This window comes from Lithobates pipiens, unplaced genomic scaffold (assembly GCF_037356315.1).
Source record: "Lithobates pipiens isolate NorthernLeopardFrog02 unplaced genomic scaffold, aLitPip1_a1.2 Scaffold_8, whole genome shotgun sequence".
Lineage (NCBI taxonomy): Eukaryota > Metazoa > Chordata > Amphibia > Anura > Ranidae > Lithobates > Lithobates pipiens.
In genome coordinates this window covers 639,553,495-639,572,383 of record NW_027507903.1, presented here as the reverse complement: position 1 = coordinate 639,572,383, position 18,889 = coordinate 639,553,495, and the positions used below count along the sequence as shown (strand labels likewise).

At 46.3% G+C, this 18,889-nt stretch overlaps 1 protein-coding gene across 1 annotated transcript in view; it reads left to right on the top strand.

The window, feature by feature from the left end:
* The window catches only part of LOC143962431 (uncharacterized), a 134,531-nt gene extending 116,211 nt beyond the window's left edge, over positions 1 to 18,320 (top strand). The window contains exon 6 of the mRNA XM_077471707.1: positions 15,564 to 18,320. Within this exon, the coding sequence (XP_077327833.1) occupies positions 15,564 to 16,543 (980 nt within the window). The 3' untranslated portion in view covers positions 16,544 to 18,320. The remainder of the gene's footprint in view (positions 1 to 15,563) is intronic.
* The last annotated feature ends 569 nt before the right edge of the window (positions 18,321 to 18,889 follow it).

Here is an 18,889-nt window from a genome sequence, read left to right as displayed (position 1 = left end):
GGCTAATTAGCCGCTAGGATTGCTTTTACATAAAAGCCGACCGCTGGCTGAAAAGAATGATACCAAGATGATACCTAAACCTGCAGGCATCATTCTGGTATAAGCACTCAAAGTCCCGCAACATACCAGTATGTTGCTGGAACTGGTTGGGCATATATTGTAATTTTTTTTTCATGCAGCCTGTGGGCTGAACGAAAAAAAAATATTGATCGGTGGGTATGCCCACCATTAGAATACCTCCCTTCATCCACCCACTTCTAATGGTGGGCATACATTCACCATTTATATATGCCGAAGCATGGGGGCATCCTCCCGCAAAAGGTAGGAGCAAATTGCTCCTCCACCCCTTATGCCCCCATGCTTCGGCATATATGCTCTTTTTTAACTGTGGTGGTGAAATCACCTCTGACAGTGCTGGAGTCGCAGCTTTATGTATCGTGGGAGCAAAACGCTGTTGCTGTCAAGATAAATAAATCCGCGCTGCAGCAGAATGGCGTACCTGCTAAGCAAATGATGGTTAACAATAAAACAAAGTAACATTACAGTATAACAGTAGGACTTACCATACCTGCAAAGCAAATACAAAAAAATTAATAAAAATAGCAAAAAATAACACATTTAACACAATCTGTGCCTAAAATATATATATGCCGAAGCATGGGGGCATCCTCCCACAAAAGGTAGGAGCAAATCGCTCCTCCACCTCTTATGCCCCCATGCTTCGGCATATATGCTCTTTTTTATATTTCAAAGATTTTATTTTCAAAATACATAGAACAGGAACATGAACATATCAGGTGCCAACATCAGAACATAAATGCATTCCATAATAGTCAACCGTCTGAACATCTGAATTACAGGCAAAACATTACAAACCCCTGAAACTACTAGAGGTCGACACTCTGTTCCCACAATCTATAACCTCGGGGAACAACATGTATTCGAGCAACATTTAAACAATTAGAAAAAAAGAGGAAGAAAAGGGACGGGAACCTGGGAGCCAGGGAGAGCAGCTCAGCACCCCTAATGGGAGCTCGCTGTGCCGGGCCGTCACCCCCCAAACCCCCAGACACCCACTGTTCCCGATACAAATCTGGGAGAGGCACAGAGCGGCAAAGAATTATGTGTAAATGGCTAGAGCTTATTGGGGAGGACCCCCAATTTAGTTGAGTAAAAAAGCTTAGATTCAACCGGGGCCCCTTCTGGGTAGACCGGAATAACTAGGCTCAAATATGGCAACACAAGCAGCTACGCTTGTAAAAACACGTAGAAAAGGAGAGCAAGAAGCAGAGAGGGGGTTGGGGGGTTCTAGATGGGGAGAAACACAGAAGAGAGGAAAAAGAAAAAAAAGGGGGGGAGCCAGGGGAGACAGGAGGAACCCGACCAGTTCCTAAATAATAGTGCCAACGGAGAAGGACCACTCTAAGGAATGCAATAATTTTGACCTGCGGGGGGCTAGGGGAGGGAAGGGGAGATAGGAAGCCAGGCGACAGGATTCAATTTGGGCAACGGTTATCTAGCTGGTCCTAGTTGGCGGAACGCCCGTTATAAGGGAGATGCCCACGTATTGGGCCCAAGGTTCCCAAATAGCCTCAAACTTCTCTTTGTAATTCAGTAAAACGCTTGTGACTTTTTCCTGTGTCATGATCCATGAGATCTTATGTTTAGCAGCACGAATCGAAACTTTGGGCTGTTTCCAAGCTTTCGCTATGGTGATCTTGGCCCCTAGCAACATGTAGTGAATCAACAAACCAGTAGATTTGCCAGTCCGAGGGATAGGGCTATTTAGAAGAGCTACCACCGGGGTTCTAGGGACCTGAATGCCCGTCACCTTAAAGATTAAGTTAAACATCTGCCGCCAGAAAGGCCTAAGCTTTACGCATTCCCACCAAATGTGGGCCATACCTCCCGTCAACTCGCATCCCCTGAAACAAAGGGGACTGGTTGAGGGGAACATGTGGGCCAATCTGGACGGGGTCAGATACCATCTAGTCAGCACTTTAAGATTTGCTTCTATTAGAGATATGAACCTAACCCCTTTATAGGCTTTGTCGAACGAGGAATACCAGGCCTCCAGGTTCCATTGAAATAAGAGGTCCCTTTCCCAGGCTACCATGAAAGAAGACTTGTTGTCGTTCTGAGCTAGAGCCTGGTAAATTACCGAGATTCCACCTCTTTGGTTCGTGGCTTGTCCGCACCACGCCTCATAGTCAGTAAAGCGAGGGGGGGCCGGTTTCTCCTTCCAAAGCCCATGAAGGAAGTGTTGAATTTGAGAGAACCGGAAGAGTTCCGAATTCGGAATCTCCAATTTCTTTTTGCAGTATGATAGAGTGATGGGGCCCGATGACGTGAAAAAGTGGCCAATCCGGTATAGCCCCTTATCCAGCCACCATTTAAATGCTTTAATATCTAACCCTGGTGGGAAATCACGGTTATTGAAGATATGAGCCAGAGGGTGTGAGCCTGAGACCAAGGAAGGGTTGGGTTTCAATCGATCCCAGAGTGCCAGAGATTGAGACAATATAGGCGAGAGGATGGGGGGCCGTTCCTTATGAGGGATCCAGAGCAGAAAATCTAAAGTGTACGTAGGGACAGCCTGTCTCTCTATATTCAGCCAGTCAGGTTTTTTGAGTCTGGAATATATTGTGGATAATTGAGCAAGTCTGGCAGCTTGGAAGTACCAAGACAGTCTCGGAACACCCAAACCTCCTTTTCTCTTAAGTCTATATAGAGAATTACATGACAGCCTGTGACCCGCTTTCCCCCATATGAATTGAATCATCTTTTTCTGAAGGGATTGCAGATGATCCGACCGAACGTTAATCGGAATTGCCCTAAATAAATACAGCAACCTGGGAAGAAACGTCATTTTGAGCGAATTAATTTTACCCAACCAAGAGAGATTTCCCCGAGCCCAAGATTGCAAATCTGCTTCTAACTTCTTGTAGGTAGGAGGGAAGTTGGCCGCATAAAGTTGTTCAACTTTGGGGGTCAGTTTGATCCCGAGGTAGTCTAAAAAGGTGTCTTTCCACTCAAAGTCGAAACTGCTCCGTAGGGCGGATACCATGGTTAGGGGAAGCGAAACATTGAGAGCGTGAGATTTTGAGTAATTGACCCGGAGACCCGAGGCCCTCGAGAAGGTGTCAAGGAGTCTGCATAGATTCGGTAAGAAAATGATGGGGGATGTTATGAAAAGGAGAACATCATCTGCAAAGAGGCCGCATTTATGCGTCTGAGACCCACAGGAAACCCCCTGTATGTTGGGGTTAGTGCGGATGGCTATGGCAAGGGTCTCAATAGCTATAGCAAATATCAACGGGGACAGCGGGCAGCCCTGTCTGGTGCCCCTCGCTATGCTAAGTGGTTGTGAATAGTGGCCCAAGAGACGAATTGACGCCGTTGGGGTGGAATATAAGGAGTGTAGAATGCCCATAAAGCTGTCGCCAAACCCCCATCGTTCCATGAGTGAAAAGATATAAGACCACTCTATAGAATCGAAGGCTTTATGTAAGTCCATGGATAAAAGCATACCCTCTTGTTTGGGTCCCCACTCCCAATTGGATTGGAGGATTGAAACTATATCTATAGCCCTTCGAGTCAGATCCGGCCCTTGACGGCCAGGGATAAAACCAACTTGGTCTTTATGTACATATCTGCTAATAAAGGAGGCTAACCGGTCGGAAAGGATTTTAGTGAGAATCTTGAGGTCATTATTGATTAGGGATATGGGTCTATAGTTCTCTACTTCTTCCCAGTTCTTATTCGGCTTAGGGATGACCGAAATGTATGCGGAGTTCAACTGGGGGTCTAAGGGGGATCCCTTAGTTAATGAATTAAAAAATTTAGCCATATGCGGTACTAGAGATTCTACAAAGGTCTTGTAGTATGGCACAGAGAGGCCATCAGGTCCTGGGGCTGATCCCGTTTTAAGAGATTTTATGACTTCCTTAATCTCCTCAGCAGAGATTTCGGCTTCCATGATATCTCTATGGTCTTTTGAGAGTGTTGGGATGGGCAGGTCCCTAAGTAAGGTCTCACATGCATCCCGGTCATCCCCTGAAGTCGAACTGTAGAGCTTGGCATAATAATCTTGAAACGACTTAAGTATTTTGGTGGGGTTGGCAGAGAGGGCTTGTCCCGAGATTCTAATTTTGGGGAAAGAGTGAGTACGAGTCTTAGGTGTTAATTTGGCTGCCAACATAGATCCAATTTTATCCTTCTGGTTATGAAATTTAGCACTGCCCCAACGGATTTCCTTTTCGGTTCTGGCGGTTAAAGCTAGGTTTAATTCAAGTCTAGAGGCATCAACTAAGTCAGCTAAAGTCCTAGAAGGGTGTTGTTTGTGTTGAGATTGCAATGTTTTGAATTTGGTTTCGAGGTTTTTGATGGTGATCGTGCGTTCCCTCTTGACGCGCGAGGCTATGTTTATTATTTTACCCCTGATCACGACTTTGTGGGCAGCCCATAGGGTCTCCGGGGAGATCCCTCCTACTGCATTCAGGAGAAAGTATTCATTCAAGGCGTTCTCAATGTCTTTTGATGAGCTGGGATCATTCAAAAGAGATTCGTTAAGCCTCCAATGGAACCCTGCCACTCTTGACACTACATTGTGTACTGAGGCGCATACTATTGAGTGGTCTGACCATGAGACATCGAGAATCGATGCTTTGTGGATAGATGGGATCATCCCCGAAGTGACCAGAATGTGGTCAATTCTAGCGTAAGATTGGTGAGGGGGAGAATAGTGGGTGTAATCTCTCTTGGTTGGGTTCAACTCCCTCCATACGTCTATCAGGCCGTGGGCATGTAGATTCCTAGCTATGGATAAGCTAACCCTGGTGGGGCGTGTAAGCTGAGACCCCAGTGGCCTGGATTTATCAAGCCCCTGATCGAAGGCGACATTAGAGTCTCCCCCAAAGATCACCTTGCCCTCGGTGAGGGGCAGGAGGACCCTGTGAAGGTCCTGAAAGAATTTGGGTTGACCCTTGTTTGGAGCATAATATGAAATTATGGTATAAAGGACGCCCTCAATCAGGCCCTTGACCAATATGTACCTGCCTTCGGGGTCTCTGACGGTAGAGGAATGTTCAAACCTACATGATTTAGCAACTAGAACTCCCACACCTCTGGTCTTATTCTCAGCGTTCGCTAAATAAAAATTTGGATACCGTGAGTGGAGGAATTTTGGGCTGTACCGGATTGGGAAATGTGTTTCTTGTAGGAGGATAATATCTAGGTTAAGGGAGCGGTAATGTTCAAATGCTAGTTTCCTCTTTCTGGGGGAGTTAAGTCCCTGAACATTGTGAGAGGCAATTCTGAGAGGCCTCTTAGAGCTGTCTAAGTGGGTCATAGAACCTCGGTGGAGATAGGCTGAAGGAGTGGATATCTCTTACCCGTGAAGAAACATTCCCAATCAGGTCTGGCAAATGAAGGTGGGATGATCCGGACTGAGATCAGGACCGTGGGTCGCGAACATCCTGTCGGCTGGCTCCAAAGGGGAAAGAAGAGGGAGGAGGGGAAAAAGAAAGAGACAAGAACAAGTAAGTCAGACATCTTCAAAGAAGATCTACAGCACCCAGGGGAGGATACCCCAAGGGTCCGCAGAGCAATAGACGTCGGCGTCCTTTATCAAAGAGCCGACTCCCCGACTCGCAGAAACAAAGGCCTGTCTCTGCGGTAAGGGTTGAGGCGCAAGGGGATCACCTCTACCCCTAACTGAAATAAAAACCGTTGTGTGTAAGAAAAAACAGCTCCCCGGGATAAACCCAGAACAGCACTAAAACTAAAGTGAGAAAGATTAATAATGACCACATATAGGCATATAAAAAGGCAGGTATTCATTAAACTATGACATGTAATTGAGAGTAAACCGAGCCTAAACCCCCCTCCCCCCCTGGGCAGAGGTGGTGTCGGACCCAGAAAGATAGACTAGACTAAACTGGAGGACCTGAAAACTGCCCTCGAAGAGAACATACTACAGACCCGGCTAAAGTCTCCCACAGGCTATCAAGAGTAAGTATAATGACTGCAACCATTCGGATGACTGAAGAGAGAGGGGGGCCCCCAAAATAATAGGGACCCCACCCCCTCTCCACAGACAGCCTGCTACACACCTGAGCCCCCGGCCATGCATGGCAAAGATAACACCTCCCACCGAGACATTGAGTCTCGCAATAAAATTCCCTGGTGGGTGCTAAAGGGATTGCAACCTCGAGAAAAAAACAAAAAAATAAAAACCCCACAAAAGTTTGCAAATGAAAAGAATGGACCAAACTGCTGAACAAAAAGTCAATGAAAAATAAAAATAAAAATGAAGAGAGGATCCCACTGGGACAGGTTAAATAGGGTGGGCTCCAGGCCCCAATCTGAACGGAATAACCTGACCCAGGAAACCGATCCAGAAAAATTTTGGGAAAAGACAGATGAGAAAAAATAAAGAAAGTCACGTTATGGTGGTCTTCCCTCTCTTGATTTCTTATTCTTTCCCGAGATCCAGACTGGAGAGACCGGGCTTGATGGTTGTGGACGCTTGGCGGATGCAGCAGGATTAGCCGTTACTTCCATGGGTGCCTCGTGGGAGATGAGTTTGAGATGGAGAAGTAACTTTTCGCCTTCTGGGAGACTGGAAAAGGCGTAGGAATGTCCGTTGTAGTTGAATCTGACTGCAAAAGGAAAGGCCCAGCGGTACTTGATCTCCTGATTGGAGAGAACCGTAAGGAGCGGCTTCAGAGCTCTCCTCTTCTGAATAGTGACCGGGGACAGATCCGCGAAGATCTGGAGCTGGTGGCCCTGGAAGGCTATCTGTGGCTGGAGTCTGGACTGCTTCAGAATCTCCTCCTTCACAGCGTAGAAATGTGGTTTAACGAGGACGTCTCTCGGGGAGCCATCCTTCCTCACGGGGCCGAGGGTCCTGTGGGCCCTGTCTAATTCCAAACGATGTGACGGTATGTTCGGAATTAAGTCCTTAAAGAAATCTTGGATTGCTGCAGAAACATCCGTATAGGACTCAGGTAGGCCACGTATCCTGAGGTTATATCTTCTGGATCTATTTTCCAGGTCGTCGATCCTGGATAGGGCCACGTCCAATTGCTCCTGAAGGGTCTGGATATGAGCGGCATTTTGGTTAGTGCGAGACACAGTAATGTCCAGTTTGTTCTCAATAGCTTCCATTCTGGAGCCTAGGTTTGCAAAATCTGATTTCATGTCTCCGGTGATCTGGGCTGCCGTGTTAGCCAGGCCCCTCTCCAAGAGTGTTGAGAGTTTGTGAAACAGGTCTCCCTGCTGGGATAGGGAATCCTGGTCAGGCAGGCATGGAGAGTGGACTTCTAGGAGATTAGGGGAAGTAGGCCCTGACGGAGTCAGGGCATTGTCTTTCACATGGCGACCCAGGAGGGATTCCGTGGAGGCTGGGGATGGCGTTTGGAGGTAGTGGTGTCCTCCCTGGGTGACTTGGGAGTACGAGAGAGTAGCTGGGGCGATCACTTGCCTTTGTTCTGGCTTCCTTTCTCCGGAGGCCGCGTGCGTCTGTGAAGCAGCCTGAACGGCGGCCATCTTGGTACACCCGTTCAATCCGGCCCTGTGAAAGTCCGGTCCCAGATCGCATCTGGCCGCGGGGCCCGGCATCTAGAAACTGTCTTGCTTAGATCCCCTATGCGGAGCGGGTGCTGTCCGTGCTGTTTGGTCGATGTAGCGGAGCTGTGGGCTATCGCGGGGTAGAGGTGATGCGGAGCACCCGGCTCAAGCAGCCATTACGGCGCGCCCGTGCATGCGCACTCCATATATGCTCTTTTTTAACTGTGGTGGTGAAATCACCTCCGACAGTGCTGGAGTCGCGGCTTTACGTATCGTGGGAGCAAACGCTGTTGCTGTCAAGATAAATAAATCCGCGCTGCAGCTGAATGGCGTACCTGAAAACAAAAAATGGTTAACAATAAAACATTGCAGAATAGAATACAGTACAAAGGAGCAGAACAATAGAGAGAGAATAGAGAGAGAGAGAACAATAAAAACGACAACTATTTTTGGTTTCTTTATTTTATATTTTTTTTGGTTTTTTACTTTTTTTTTTTTAAACACTTTTTTATCTAACGTTAGCACTTCTGTTGTAACGGTTCCAGCGGTTTGGGTCTCTCAAAATGTGATGGCATCTTGGGAGACCCTGTGAACGTGTGCCTAGCCTGTGCAATGCTGTACCCTATGCTAATACGCAACTAGTTCATGGTAGCGTTCAAAACATTCACCAATGCAAAGACCAGGATTGTCAGGACAGCGGGGACAATAATGACGGGTGTCACGCCTATATCCGCGCTTTCTGCAGACACGACATTTTCTTTGGGGGGCTCGTTGGGTAGGGGTACTTGGGAGGACATAAGAATAATGCCTCTCATGCAGCCAGCTTACTGCATCTGGTTGGGGAAGGTGAGGTGGAGCACCGCCTGGATACAGAAGGGCTCTGACGATATCCTCCTGGATTTTAAGGAAGGATCCAGTCCATCCTGAAGCTTTGTGTAGCACATAAGCATTCAGCATAGCCAATTGGAATAAATAAACAGATACTTTTTTGTACCAGCGTCTGGCCTTACGGGCAACTAGATACGGCAACTAAATACTAGGCCTAACTCTGCAAACGCTTCAGTTATGTGTGTTGTGTTTTGTAAGTGACAGTGATCGATCGATACTGCACTTGGGTGGGCTGGGCTGGGCTTGGCAGAGGGGCTAAACGCAGGTGCTAGCAGGTATCTGGGCTGATCCCGCTAACAATGCGTTTTGGGAAAACTAAACGGCTTGCGACGCTAATATAGATCTGATCAGATACTATATTACTAAGGGAGGTGTATGCTTTGCGCGTGGGTGTTAGCGGTACTGGCACTAACCTGACGCTGCCTGGGGCGATGCAGACCTTATATGACCCTCAAACTTATATCACCCGCCGGGTGATCAGGGGGTTAAACCTTTATTAGGTAATAAATGGCGGGTGCCCTGAAACTATAAAAAAATAACTAACCAACCAGCGTCACCTGTAACAGTTATATGGTGATCACTGGTGAAAGGGTTAACTAGGGGGCAATCAGGGGGCTTTATGCGGTAGTATATGGGGGTCCCTGACGCTATAAAAAGCTGCGGCGAACCTAAATACCTACCTGCCTAACTAGCGTCACCTGTGACACTAATACAGCGATCAGAAAAACGATCGCTTATTAGTGACACTGGCGACGGGGGGTGATCACGGGGTTAAACCTTTATTGGGGGGGTTAGCGGGTACCCTAGAGCTAAAGGGGGCTAACCCTAACTGCCCTAACAGTTATTGCAGTCACAAATGACACCAATGCAATAATAAAAAAAAAAATAAAAAAAATGCAATTGGTGTCACTGTGACTGGGGGTGCAGGGGTGATTGGGGGGGTGATCGGGGGCAAAGGGGGGGTGAAAGTGTGCCTGGCATGTTCTACTGTTAGTGTAGTGTTAGGTGCAACTCACCGATCCTCTCTCCTCGGTGCCGGAACGAAAAAGACCGATACGAGGAGAGATTACATCACTTCCTCTGCCTGTGTTTACATTACAGGAGAGGAAGTGATGTAATGCTGCCATTTCATTCATCAGGAGCGATCGCGAGGGGGTGGCCATGAATGAATGGCCGCCCCCTCATCCCGGATCGCTCCTGCAGGGAATCCGACCGCCGCTGGCACCAGGGGGAGCTCGATCGGGCCCCCCACCCGCGGGAAGGCAGGGACGTACATGTACTCCAATATGCCTGCCCGTGCCATTCTGTCGACGTACATCGTCGTGCGGCGGTCGGCAAGTGGTTAATAATGCTTAAAGTTAAACAATAAAAGTGTAATATTCCTTTAAATTACGTACCTGGGTGGTGTGTATAGTATGCCTGTAAATGGGCACGTTTCCCGTGCTTAGAACTGTCCCTGCACAAGTGTCATTTCTGCAGGAAAAAAAAAGTAATTTAAAATCATTCGCGGCTATAATGAATTGTCGGCTCCCCATAATACAGAGAACAGTCATTGAAAGTCATTGATAAAAATAAAATAAAAAGGCTCAAATGTAAAAATAAAAATGACGTGGGGTTCCCACGTCATCAGGGCACGGGGACAGGTGACGGGTGGCCCCGCCCTCCTCAGCTAAGGAGTGTCAGGCTGCCGGGATTCCCACTGTGTCTCCAGTGGAGACAGGATGGATGAGCTGCACTGGAGGGACAGATCACCCATTACTGGACCCCGGAGAGATGATCATACATTGCTGGATAGCAAGAGTGGATTACTACCGCTGGAATCTTTTTTAAATTTTTTTTATTTTTAATAAAGGACTTTTTCCAACGGTGTGTGTGTTTTTAAAATTTTTTTACACTTTCTTTGTGAAATGGTAGGGGTACTTTTGTACCCCCTTACGATTTCAAACAGGGGGCAGGATCTGGGGGTCCCCTTGTTAAAGGGGCTTCCAGAATTTGATAAGCCCCCCACCCGCAGACCCCCAAAACCACCGGCCAGGGTTGTGGGAATGAGGCCCTTATCCTCATCAACATGGGGACATGGTGCTTTGAGGGGTCACGGACCCCCAAAGCATCCTCCAAATGTTGAGGGCATGTGGCCTGGTACGGTTCAGGAGGGGGTGCGTTCTCTCATCCGCCCCTCGTTTCCTGTGACCTGCCAGGTTGTGTGCTCTGTAAAGCCGACAATTCATTATGGCCGCGAGTGCTTTTAGCATGCGCCCCTTCACAGGCATACTATAAACACCCCCCAGGTACAAAATTTAAAGGAATATTACACTTTTATTGTTTCACTTTAAGCATTGTTAAAATCACTGCTCCCGAAAAAAAAAAGCAGTTTTTAAAACTTTTTTTGCATTGATACATGTCCCCTGGGGCAGGACCCAGGTCCCCAAACACTTTTTAGGACAATAACTTGCATATTAGCCTTTAAAATGAGCACTTTTGATTTTGAATGTTCGAGTCCCATAGATTTAAATAGGATTCTAAAGATCTCACGAAGTTTAGGTCTGTTCGCAGGTTCTGTTGCGAACCGAACCAGGGGGTGTTCGTCTCATCCTTAGGAGTGTGCTATATACAGAATGCAATTTTCATAAGTTTGCAACATATAGATTGCAGTGTTTAGGAGATTGCTATGTACAGAGTGCAGAGTTCAGGAGTACACTATCCAAAAAGTGCAGGGTTCTGGAGTTTTCTACACACAGATTTCAGGTGTAGCAGTACTCTATGGACAGAGTTGCAGAGTTAAGGATGTAGAGTGTGCACAGTTAACCATTTGCCTACTGGGCACTTAAACACCCCTCCTGCCCAGACCAATTTTCAACTTTCGGTGCTCTCACACTTTGAATGACAATTACTCAGTCATGCAACACTGTACCCAAATGAATTTTTTGTCCTTTTTCCTCCCCAAAAAAACGCATTTTTCTTTGTTTCTGTGATAAAATTATGCAAATTATAAATTTTTCTTCATAAATGTTGGCCACAATTTATATTGCTACATATCTTTTGTAAAAATAACCTAAATTAGTGGATATTATTTAGTCTTTGTAAAAGTTAGAGAGTCTACAAGCTGTGGTGCGAATCATAAAAAATTTATCTCATCTGATGTACTGGTGGCCTATCTCATTTCTTGCGACCCTAACAAGCCAGGAAAGTACAAATATCCCCAAATTACCCCTTTTTGGAAAGTAGACATTCCAAGGTATTTAGTAAGAGGCATAGTGAGGTTTTTGGTGTTGTCATTTTTTCCCACAATTCTTTGCAAAATGAAAATTTTTTTGTTTTATATTTTGTTTCCCACAAAATTGTCATTGTAATAGGTTATTTCTCTCACATGGCATGTGTATACCACAAATGACACCCCAAAATAAATTCTGCTACTCCTCCTGAGTATTACAATACCACATGTGTGGGACTTTTTCACAGCCTTTCCACTTAGAGAGACCCAACATTCAGGGAGCACCATCACGTACTCTAGGAGCATAAATTACACATCTAACTTGTTGACTACCTATTGCACTTTTGAAGGCCCTGGAGCACCAGGACAATGACATGTGACACTGACATGACACTGATGCCAGATGGCACTGATACATGGCACTAATGGCATGTGACACTGACGACAGATGGCACTAATACGTGGCACTGATGACAGATGGCACTAATATGTGGCACTGATGACACCTGACACTGTTGACAGATGGCACTGATGACACGTGACACTGACAGATGGCACTGATACGTGGCACTGATGACACGTGACACTGAAAGGTGGCACTGGGGACACATTGCACTAGGGACAGGTGTCACTGGGGACACGTGGCACTAGGGACAGTGGCACTGGGGACACGTGGCATGGTTAGGTGGCACTGGGGACAGATGACACTGTTAGGTGGCACTGGGGACAGGTGGCATTGATAGGTGGCACTGGGGACACATGGCACTGACAGGTGGCACTGGGGGCAGGTGGCATTGATAGGTGGCACTGGGGACACATGGCACTGACAGGTGGCACTGGGGACAGGTGGCATTCATAGGTGACACTGGGGACAGATGGCACTGATAGGTGGCACTGAGGACAGATGGCACTGATAGGTGGTGCAGGGGACAGATGGCAGTGATAGGTGGCACTGGGGACAGGTGGGCATGTGTGTGTGTTTCACTGTGTGTGTGTGTTTTACTCTGTGTGTTTTACACTGTGTGTGTGTGTGTGTGTGGTGTGTGTGTGTGTGTTTACTCACTGATGCTGCAGCACGGAAGCTCTCCCTCCTCACATGCTGTCTCTGTGTGAGGAGGGGAGCCGGCGATGAGAGATGATCTCATATGTTTAGGCTGATCGAGTGCTAATTTGCCACTGTGATTGGCCATTCAGCACTATCTGTGATTGGCTGTGTCCGAGGGACACGGCCAACACAGAACCTCCCCGATGCGTGCCCGCGGCGGCGCGCAGAGGGGAAGTAAATTGGAGGACATCCAGGGATGCCCTCCTGGCAGATAGCGTCTGCTCTGTAGCCGTCTTTTGCTATAGAGCAGGTGTGAAGTGGTTAAGGAGTGTTAAGGAGTGCGTTACTGTCAGAAACCATGAATCAGAATGAGACAGAAATACAATTAAATCACACTTGTTTATTAACTAAAAATAAAAAGGTAAATAGAAAAAGCGGAGTCAAAGCATAGCCAGAGTCCAGTAACCGGATCGAGTAGTCAGCCAGTCCAGAGTTCAATAACCAGATCGGGTAATCAGCCAAGCCAGAAGTCAGGGATCCAAGTACAGCAACAGCAAGCAGGATAAGGAGCCATAAGGGATGTCAGCAAGCCAGTCTTTAAACAGAACTGCAGGAGATGGTTTCTTGTGATGTGACCAGGCGAAGGCAGAGGTGAAGTGAGCTGGATAGCTTTAAGTAGGCAGGTCATATGAGCATGATCAGGAAGAGCTGGTAACTGTGGAGAGAGATGAGAGCTGGCAATTAGACGACAGCTGAGCAGCCAGCCCAGAGAAGGAAGGGCTAAGCCAGCCCTGACAGCTACACAGAGTGAGCACAGTAAAGAGAGCACTATGTACAGAAGTAAGAAGTGTAGGACTTACAGAGCGCAGAGTTCAAGAGTGTGCCATGTACAGAATACAGAGTTTAGAGATTTGCCATGTACAGTGTGCAGTGTTCAGAAGTGTGCTATGTACACAGTGCAGGGTTCAGAAGAGTGCTATGTATAAAGTGAAGCATTCAGGAGTGTGCTATGTTTATAGTTCAGGGTTCAGGAGTGTGCTATGTATATAGTTCAGGAGTGTGCTATGTATATAGTTCAGGGTTTAGGAGTGCATTATGTACAGAGTGCAGAGTTCAGGAGAGTGCTATGTACAGAGTGCAGAGGTCATGAATGTGCTGTGTACAGTGTGCAGTGTTCTGGAGTTTACCACATACAGAGTGCAATGTTCTGGAGTTTGCCACGTACAGACTGCAGGGTTCTAGAATTTGCCACATAGAGAGTGCAGGGTTCTGGAGTTTGCTACATAGAGAGTGTAGGGTTCTGGAGTTTGCTACATAGAGAGTGCAGGATTCTGGAGTTTGCCACATAGAGAGTGCAGGGTTCTGGAGTTTGCCATGTATAGAGTGCAGGGTTCAGGGGTAAGCTACAATACATATGAAAGCAAAGTTAAAGAGTATGCTACATATGGAGTGCAGAGTTCAGTATTTCCTTTAAAGGAAACATAACCCCAAATTCTTACATTTCTATTACTTTTGTATAACAAATATTAATGTATAAACTCTTAACAAGCTTGCTTTTTTAAAGCTATGAAAGTGTTGTCAACACGTTAAAGTGGAGGGCCACCCTGAAAAACAAAAATACATTAAAAATGAGCAAAAATCTGAAAAAAATAAATTAATTTTTTTTTTAAACTTACCAGAAATGCCTGTTGCTAGGCATATCATCCTAATCTGCCTCTTCCTCCTCCGCGGAGATCTTCTGTCTTCTCTCCTCCGTGCGGTGTCTTCTGGGTAATGGGCTGCGCTGTGTTCTGGAAACTGTGTGTCCCAGAACACAGCGCGCCCCATTCACAAAGCGCTGCGCGACTCACGAATGCGCAGTAGGAAACGGGCAGTGAAGCCGCAAGGCTCCACTGCCTGTTTCCCTTAGATAGAATGGCAGCGCCGGGACCGAGAGCGGAGGGACGGGTCAGCCTCGGGCGGTCGACATCGTGGGCGCCCTGGACAGGTAAGTCTGCTTATTGCTTACAGTGTTTGCAGCTGCTGACTTTAAAAATTTTTTTTTTAAAGCTGGCCCTCCTCTTTAAAGACTAGAGTGTCTGTGCACATCCCCCACACTGTAGTCTGCTGTCATAGGAAAGTGCAGGACAGGGAGGGTTCTGTGTGTGGCACTGGGAGAGTGCTGTCCCTTGTACCCATAGATGCCAGGCTTCTGAGCAACCAGCAAAGGGCCAGCGCTGGAGGTGGCAGAACTTTGTTCTCCATATTCCGACAGAAAAAAGCCCTGTATATATAGCTATATAGAGGAAGGAGGGCTCTGGTTCACAGTGATTGTTGTTTTTTTTCTCTTAATTTTACTTTATATGAGCGATTCATTATCTATTTTTTCAAACACAGTCCTGCTTTAGGCCCCTTTCACACATGCGGACAGTATGTCCGTATTTCATCCATCCGTTTGCGGATGAAATACAGACATACATGCATCCCTATGGGATAGCGGGTGTCTGCGGATGAACATCCGCAGACACCCAATATCGTTGAATTGTCCGATTCTGCAGACGGAGAAAAATCCTATTTTTCTATCCATCTGCAGAGCGGATTGGATGAACACGGGCAGACGGTCCGTGCTCGTCTGATCCCCATAGAGGAGAACGGAGAGCTGACAGGGCGGTCCCTGCACAGTGTGCGGAGACTGCCCTGTCTGCCACCGGCTCAGCGGGGACAACGGAGCGATCCTCGCTGAGCAAGCGGATCATCATGGGGTGGATCTTTACTGATCCGTCCCGTGTGATAAGGGCATTTAAGAAAAGTTAAATGTATCCAGTTTATTTATTCTATTAATGCTAATACTGGGTGTTTACTTTCCAGATGGTATTTATGAAATCTTGTGCATTTTAAGAAGTCGGAGTGTTACCATTCTTGTCCCATCGATCTATACTGTTGTGTTCCTCGTGGCTCTTCCTCTCAATATCATGGCGATCGTCATGTTCCTGGTGAAGATGAAGGTCAGGAAGCCGGCAGTGGTCTACATGCTGAACCTCGCCATAGCAGATGTCCTCCTTGTTTGTGTCCTTCCTTTTTATATTGTCTACAGATTCTTGAGATATAACTGGATCTTCGGAGAAGGAATGTGTCGCTTTGTCACGGCCGCATATTACGGTAACATGTACTGCTCCGTCCTGCTCATGACAAGTATCAGCGTGGACCGTTTCCTGGCCGTAGTCCACCCGGTGCGGTCTCTCCCCTGGCGCACAGTGACCCGAGCCTGGCTGGTGTGTGGTGCCATCTGGGTCATCTCATTGGCCAGCATTGTGCCTTTTCTCATAAGAGAACAAACCTGGGATATTGGCAGAGACAGAACATTGTGTCATGAAAATTGGCATTTAGGGGCTTATTTATATTCTAGTTATGTTTACTTCCCCACTGTGTTCTCACTTTTTAATTTCTTACCGTTATTCATTATAAGTTTCTGTTACATCGGAATCATCCGCAGTCTCAGCAGATCAGCATTTGATCGCAGACATAAGAGATCGCGATCTATCCGTCTATCTGTGATTGTACTGAGTGTCTGTGTCCTTTGCTTTGGCCCCACCAATGTCATCTATTTAATTCACTACAAGCAGATGTATAAGACTTATGATCGTTCTCTGTATATTCCCTACATCATCTCTTCCACTATCAGCAGTATAAACTGTTGTCTGGATCCCCTTATCTATTATTTTGCTTCCTCCGAGTGTCAGAGATACGTCTCCAGCTTGCTGCGCTGGAAGAGAAATGATCGCCCTCCAGTACACACAGAGCAGGTACCCCTGAGGACTCATCCTGCTCAGCTTACTAAGAGTGAATGATTTATTTTAACCCCTTTCTGCCCAGCCCTGGCATCTCTTTAACTGGATCTTTACACCCAGGAAGAACTGCCCAATTACATGACCACTGTGATTGGCTGTCACAGTGGTCACATGATCAGAAGCTCCTCCCTCCAGCTCCCGATCATTGCTATAAACTTTAAGCTGTCTATGACAGCTCCATCACTGTAGAAAGAGGGCACAGTGAGTTTAAGGGGCACTGATAAGACAGTACAGCCAGCCCTCCTGTACTGAGCCCGGGCCCCATCAGTTCAAAAGGAGGGATCGGGCACCTGCTGAGCAGGGAAGGCCGGCTGTACTGTCTTATTGCAGACACTGATTCTATTCTGCCTCCCCCTGCAGCACTGGCAGCTTCTCCCCCACTCCCTCCCTCCAGCTGGGATTGGTTCTAGCACATGTGCCCCCTCCATCTGCTGTCTGGGACCCCGTGTGCTCCTTTCCCCACACAGTGGTACCGACTCCCCTCCTTTCCCACCGGCAGCTGCTGTGGGCACACAGGGGGATTTTTCGGGATGGAGAGTAGGGGAAGGGGCTTGTAAATATTTTATTTCCTTTCCTGAATGAACACAGTGAGTGATCAGTACCAATCACTCCTGTGTCCATTCGTCACTGAAGCATAGTAAGCATAGTAAACTGTACTATCTATGCTTCAGTTTGTGAATGAGCAGGAAGCCTCACAGCGCTTCCTATTCATTCATCTGTACAGTCACTTCCACTTCACAATTATGTGCCACTTTGTGTTGGTCTATCACATACAGTAAAATCCCAATAAAATACATTTACACTTTGGGTTGTAACCTGACAAAATGTGGAAGATTTCAAGGGGTATGAATACTTTTTCAGGACACTTTAGTGCTATTTACATTTTTTGTATGGTCTTTGTATTTTCTCAAAGTTAATTTTTATTTTTTTTGAGGGTGACTGCCAGTATAGTGGACCTATTTTTAAAGTTTAAGCATTACATAATTCATACAAACATGTAACTGGCTGGAAGCCTTATAAACAACATGATTTTGTCTAATGAAGTTTTGTCTTATAATCACCTTACATGTCTCCTTTCTCTGCTCTCCTCAATGCACACCGCACTCTTAAGCCTCGTACACACGATCAGATTTTCCGATGGGAATTGTGTGATGAAAGGGTGTTGGTGGAAAATCTGACCGTTTGTACGATCCATCAGACAATTGTAGGATTTTCCACGGACAAATGTTGGATGGCAGGCTTTAATTTTTTTTCAGCGGACAAATGTCTGTTGTCGTATTTTCCAAGCATGTGCACAAAAGTCCGTCAGACAAAAGTCCAAAGTACAAACACGCATTCTTGAAAGCAAGGACGAGCCAGAAGCGGTCGGTCTTGTAAATTAGCGTTCAGAATGGAGAATTAACAATCGTGATTTGGCAAATTATGAAATCTTGAAAGGCAGCGCACAATTCTCTTCTTCTTTATAATGGGATAATAATGACGCTGCTTTACTGCTGATACTGATGGAGTTATTGCAAACGTATTTTAACCACTTCAGCCCCAGAAGATTTGGCTGCTGAATGACCAGGCCAGTTTTTGCGATATGGCACTGCGCCGCTTTAAGTGACAATTGCGCGGTCGTGTGACGCTGCACCCAAACACGATTGATGTCCTTTTTTTCCCCACAAACAGAGCTTTCTTTTGATGGCATTTAATCACCTCCACAGTTTTTATTTTTTGCGCTATAAACAAAATTTTGAAAAAAACACAATATTTTGTACACTTTGCTATAATAAATATCCCCATTTTTTAAAAAAAAGCTATTTTTTTCTCAGTTTAGGCTGATATGTATTCTTCTACATATTTTTGTTAAAAAAATAAATAAAAATGCAATAAGCGTATATTGATTGGTTTGCGCAAAAGTTATACAGTCTACAAAATAGGGTAGAGATTTATAGCATTTTTATTATTATTATTTATTTTTTACTAGTAATGGCAGCGATATGCAATTTTTATTGGGACTGCGACATTATGGCGGACACATTGGACACTTTTGACACTATTTTGGGACCATTGGCATCTATACAGCGATCAGTGCTATAAAAATGCACTGATTACTGTAAAAATGTCACTGGCAGGGAAAAGGTTAACACTATGGGGACGATCAAGGGGTTAACTGTCTAGGGTTTAACTGTGTTCCCTGGGAGGTGATTCTAACTGAAGGGGGAGGGGACTGACTATAGGAAGTGAGAGATCGTGGTTCCTAGCTAATAGGGACACACAATCTGTCATTACCCTCAGAACAGAACAGGGATTTGTGTGTTTACACACAGACTTCCGTGTTCTGCCCCTCGTACCCGCGATCGC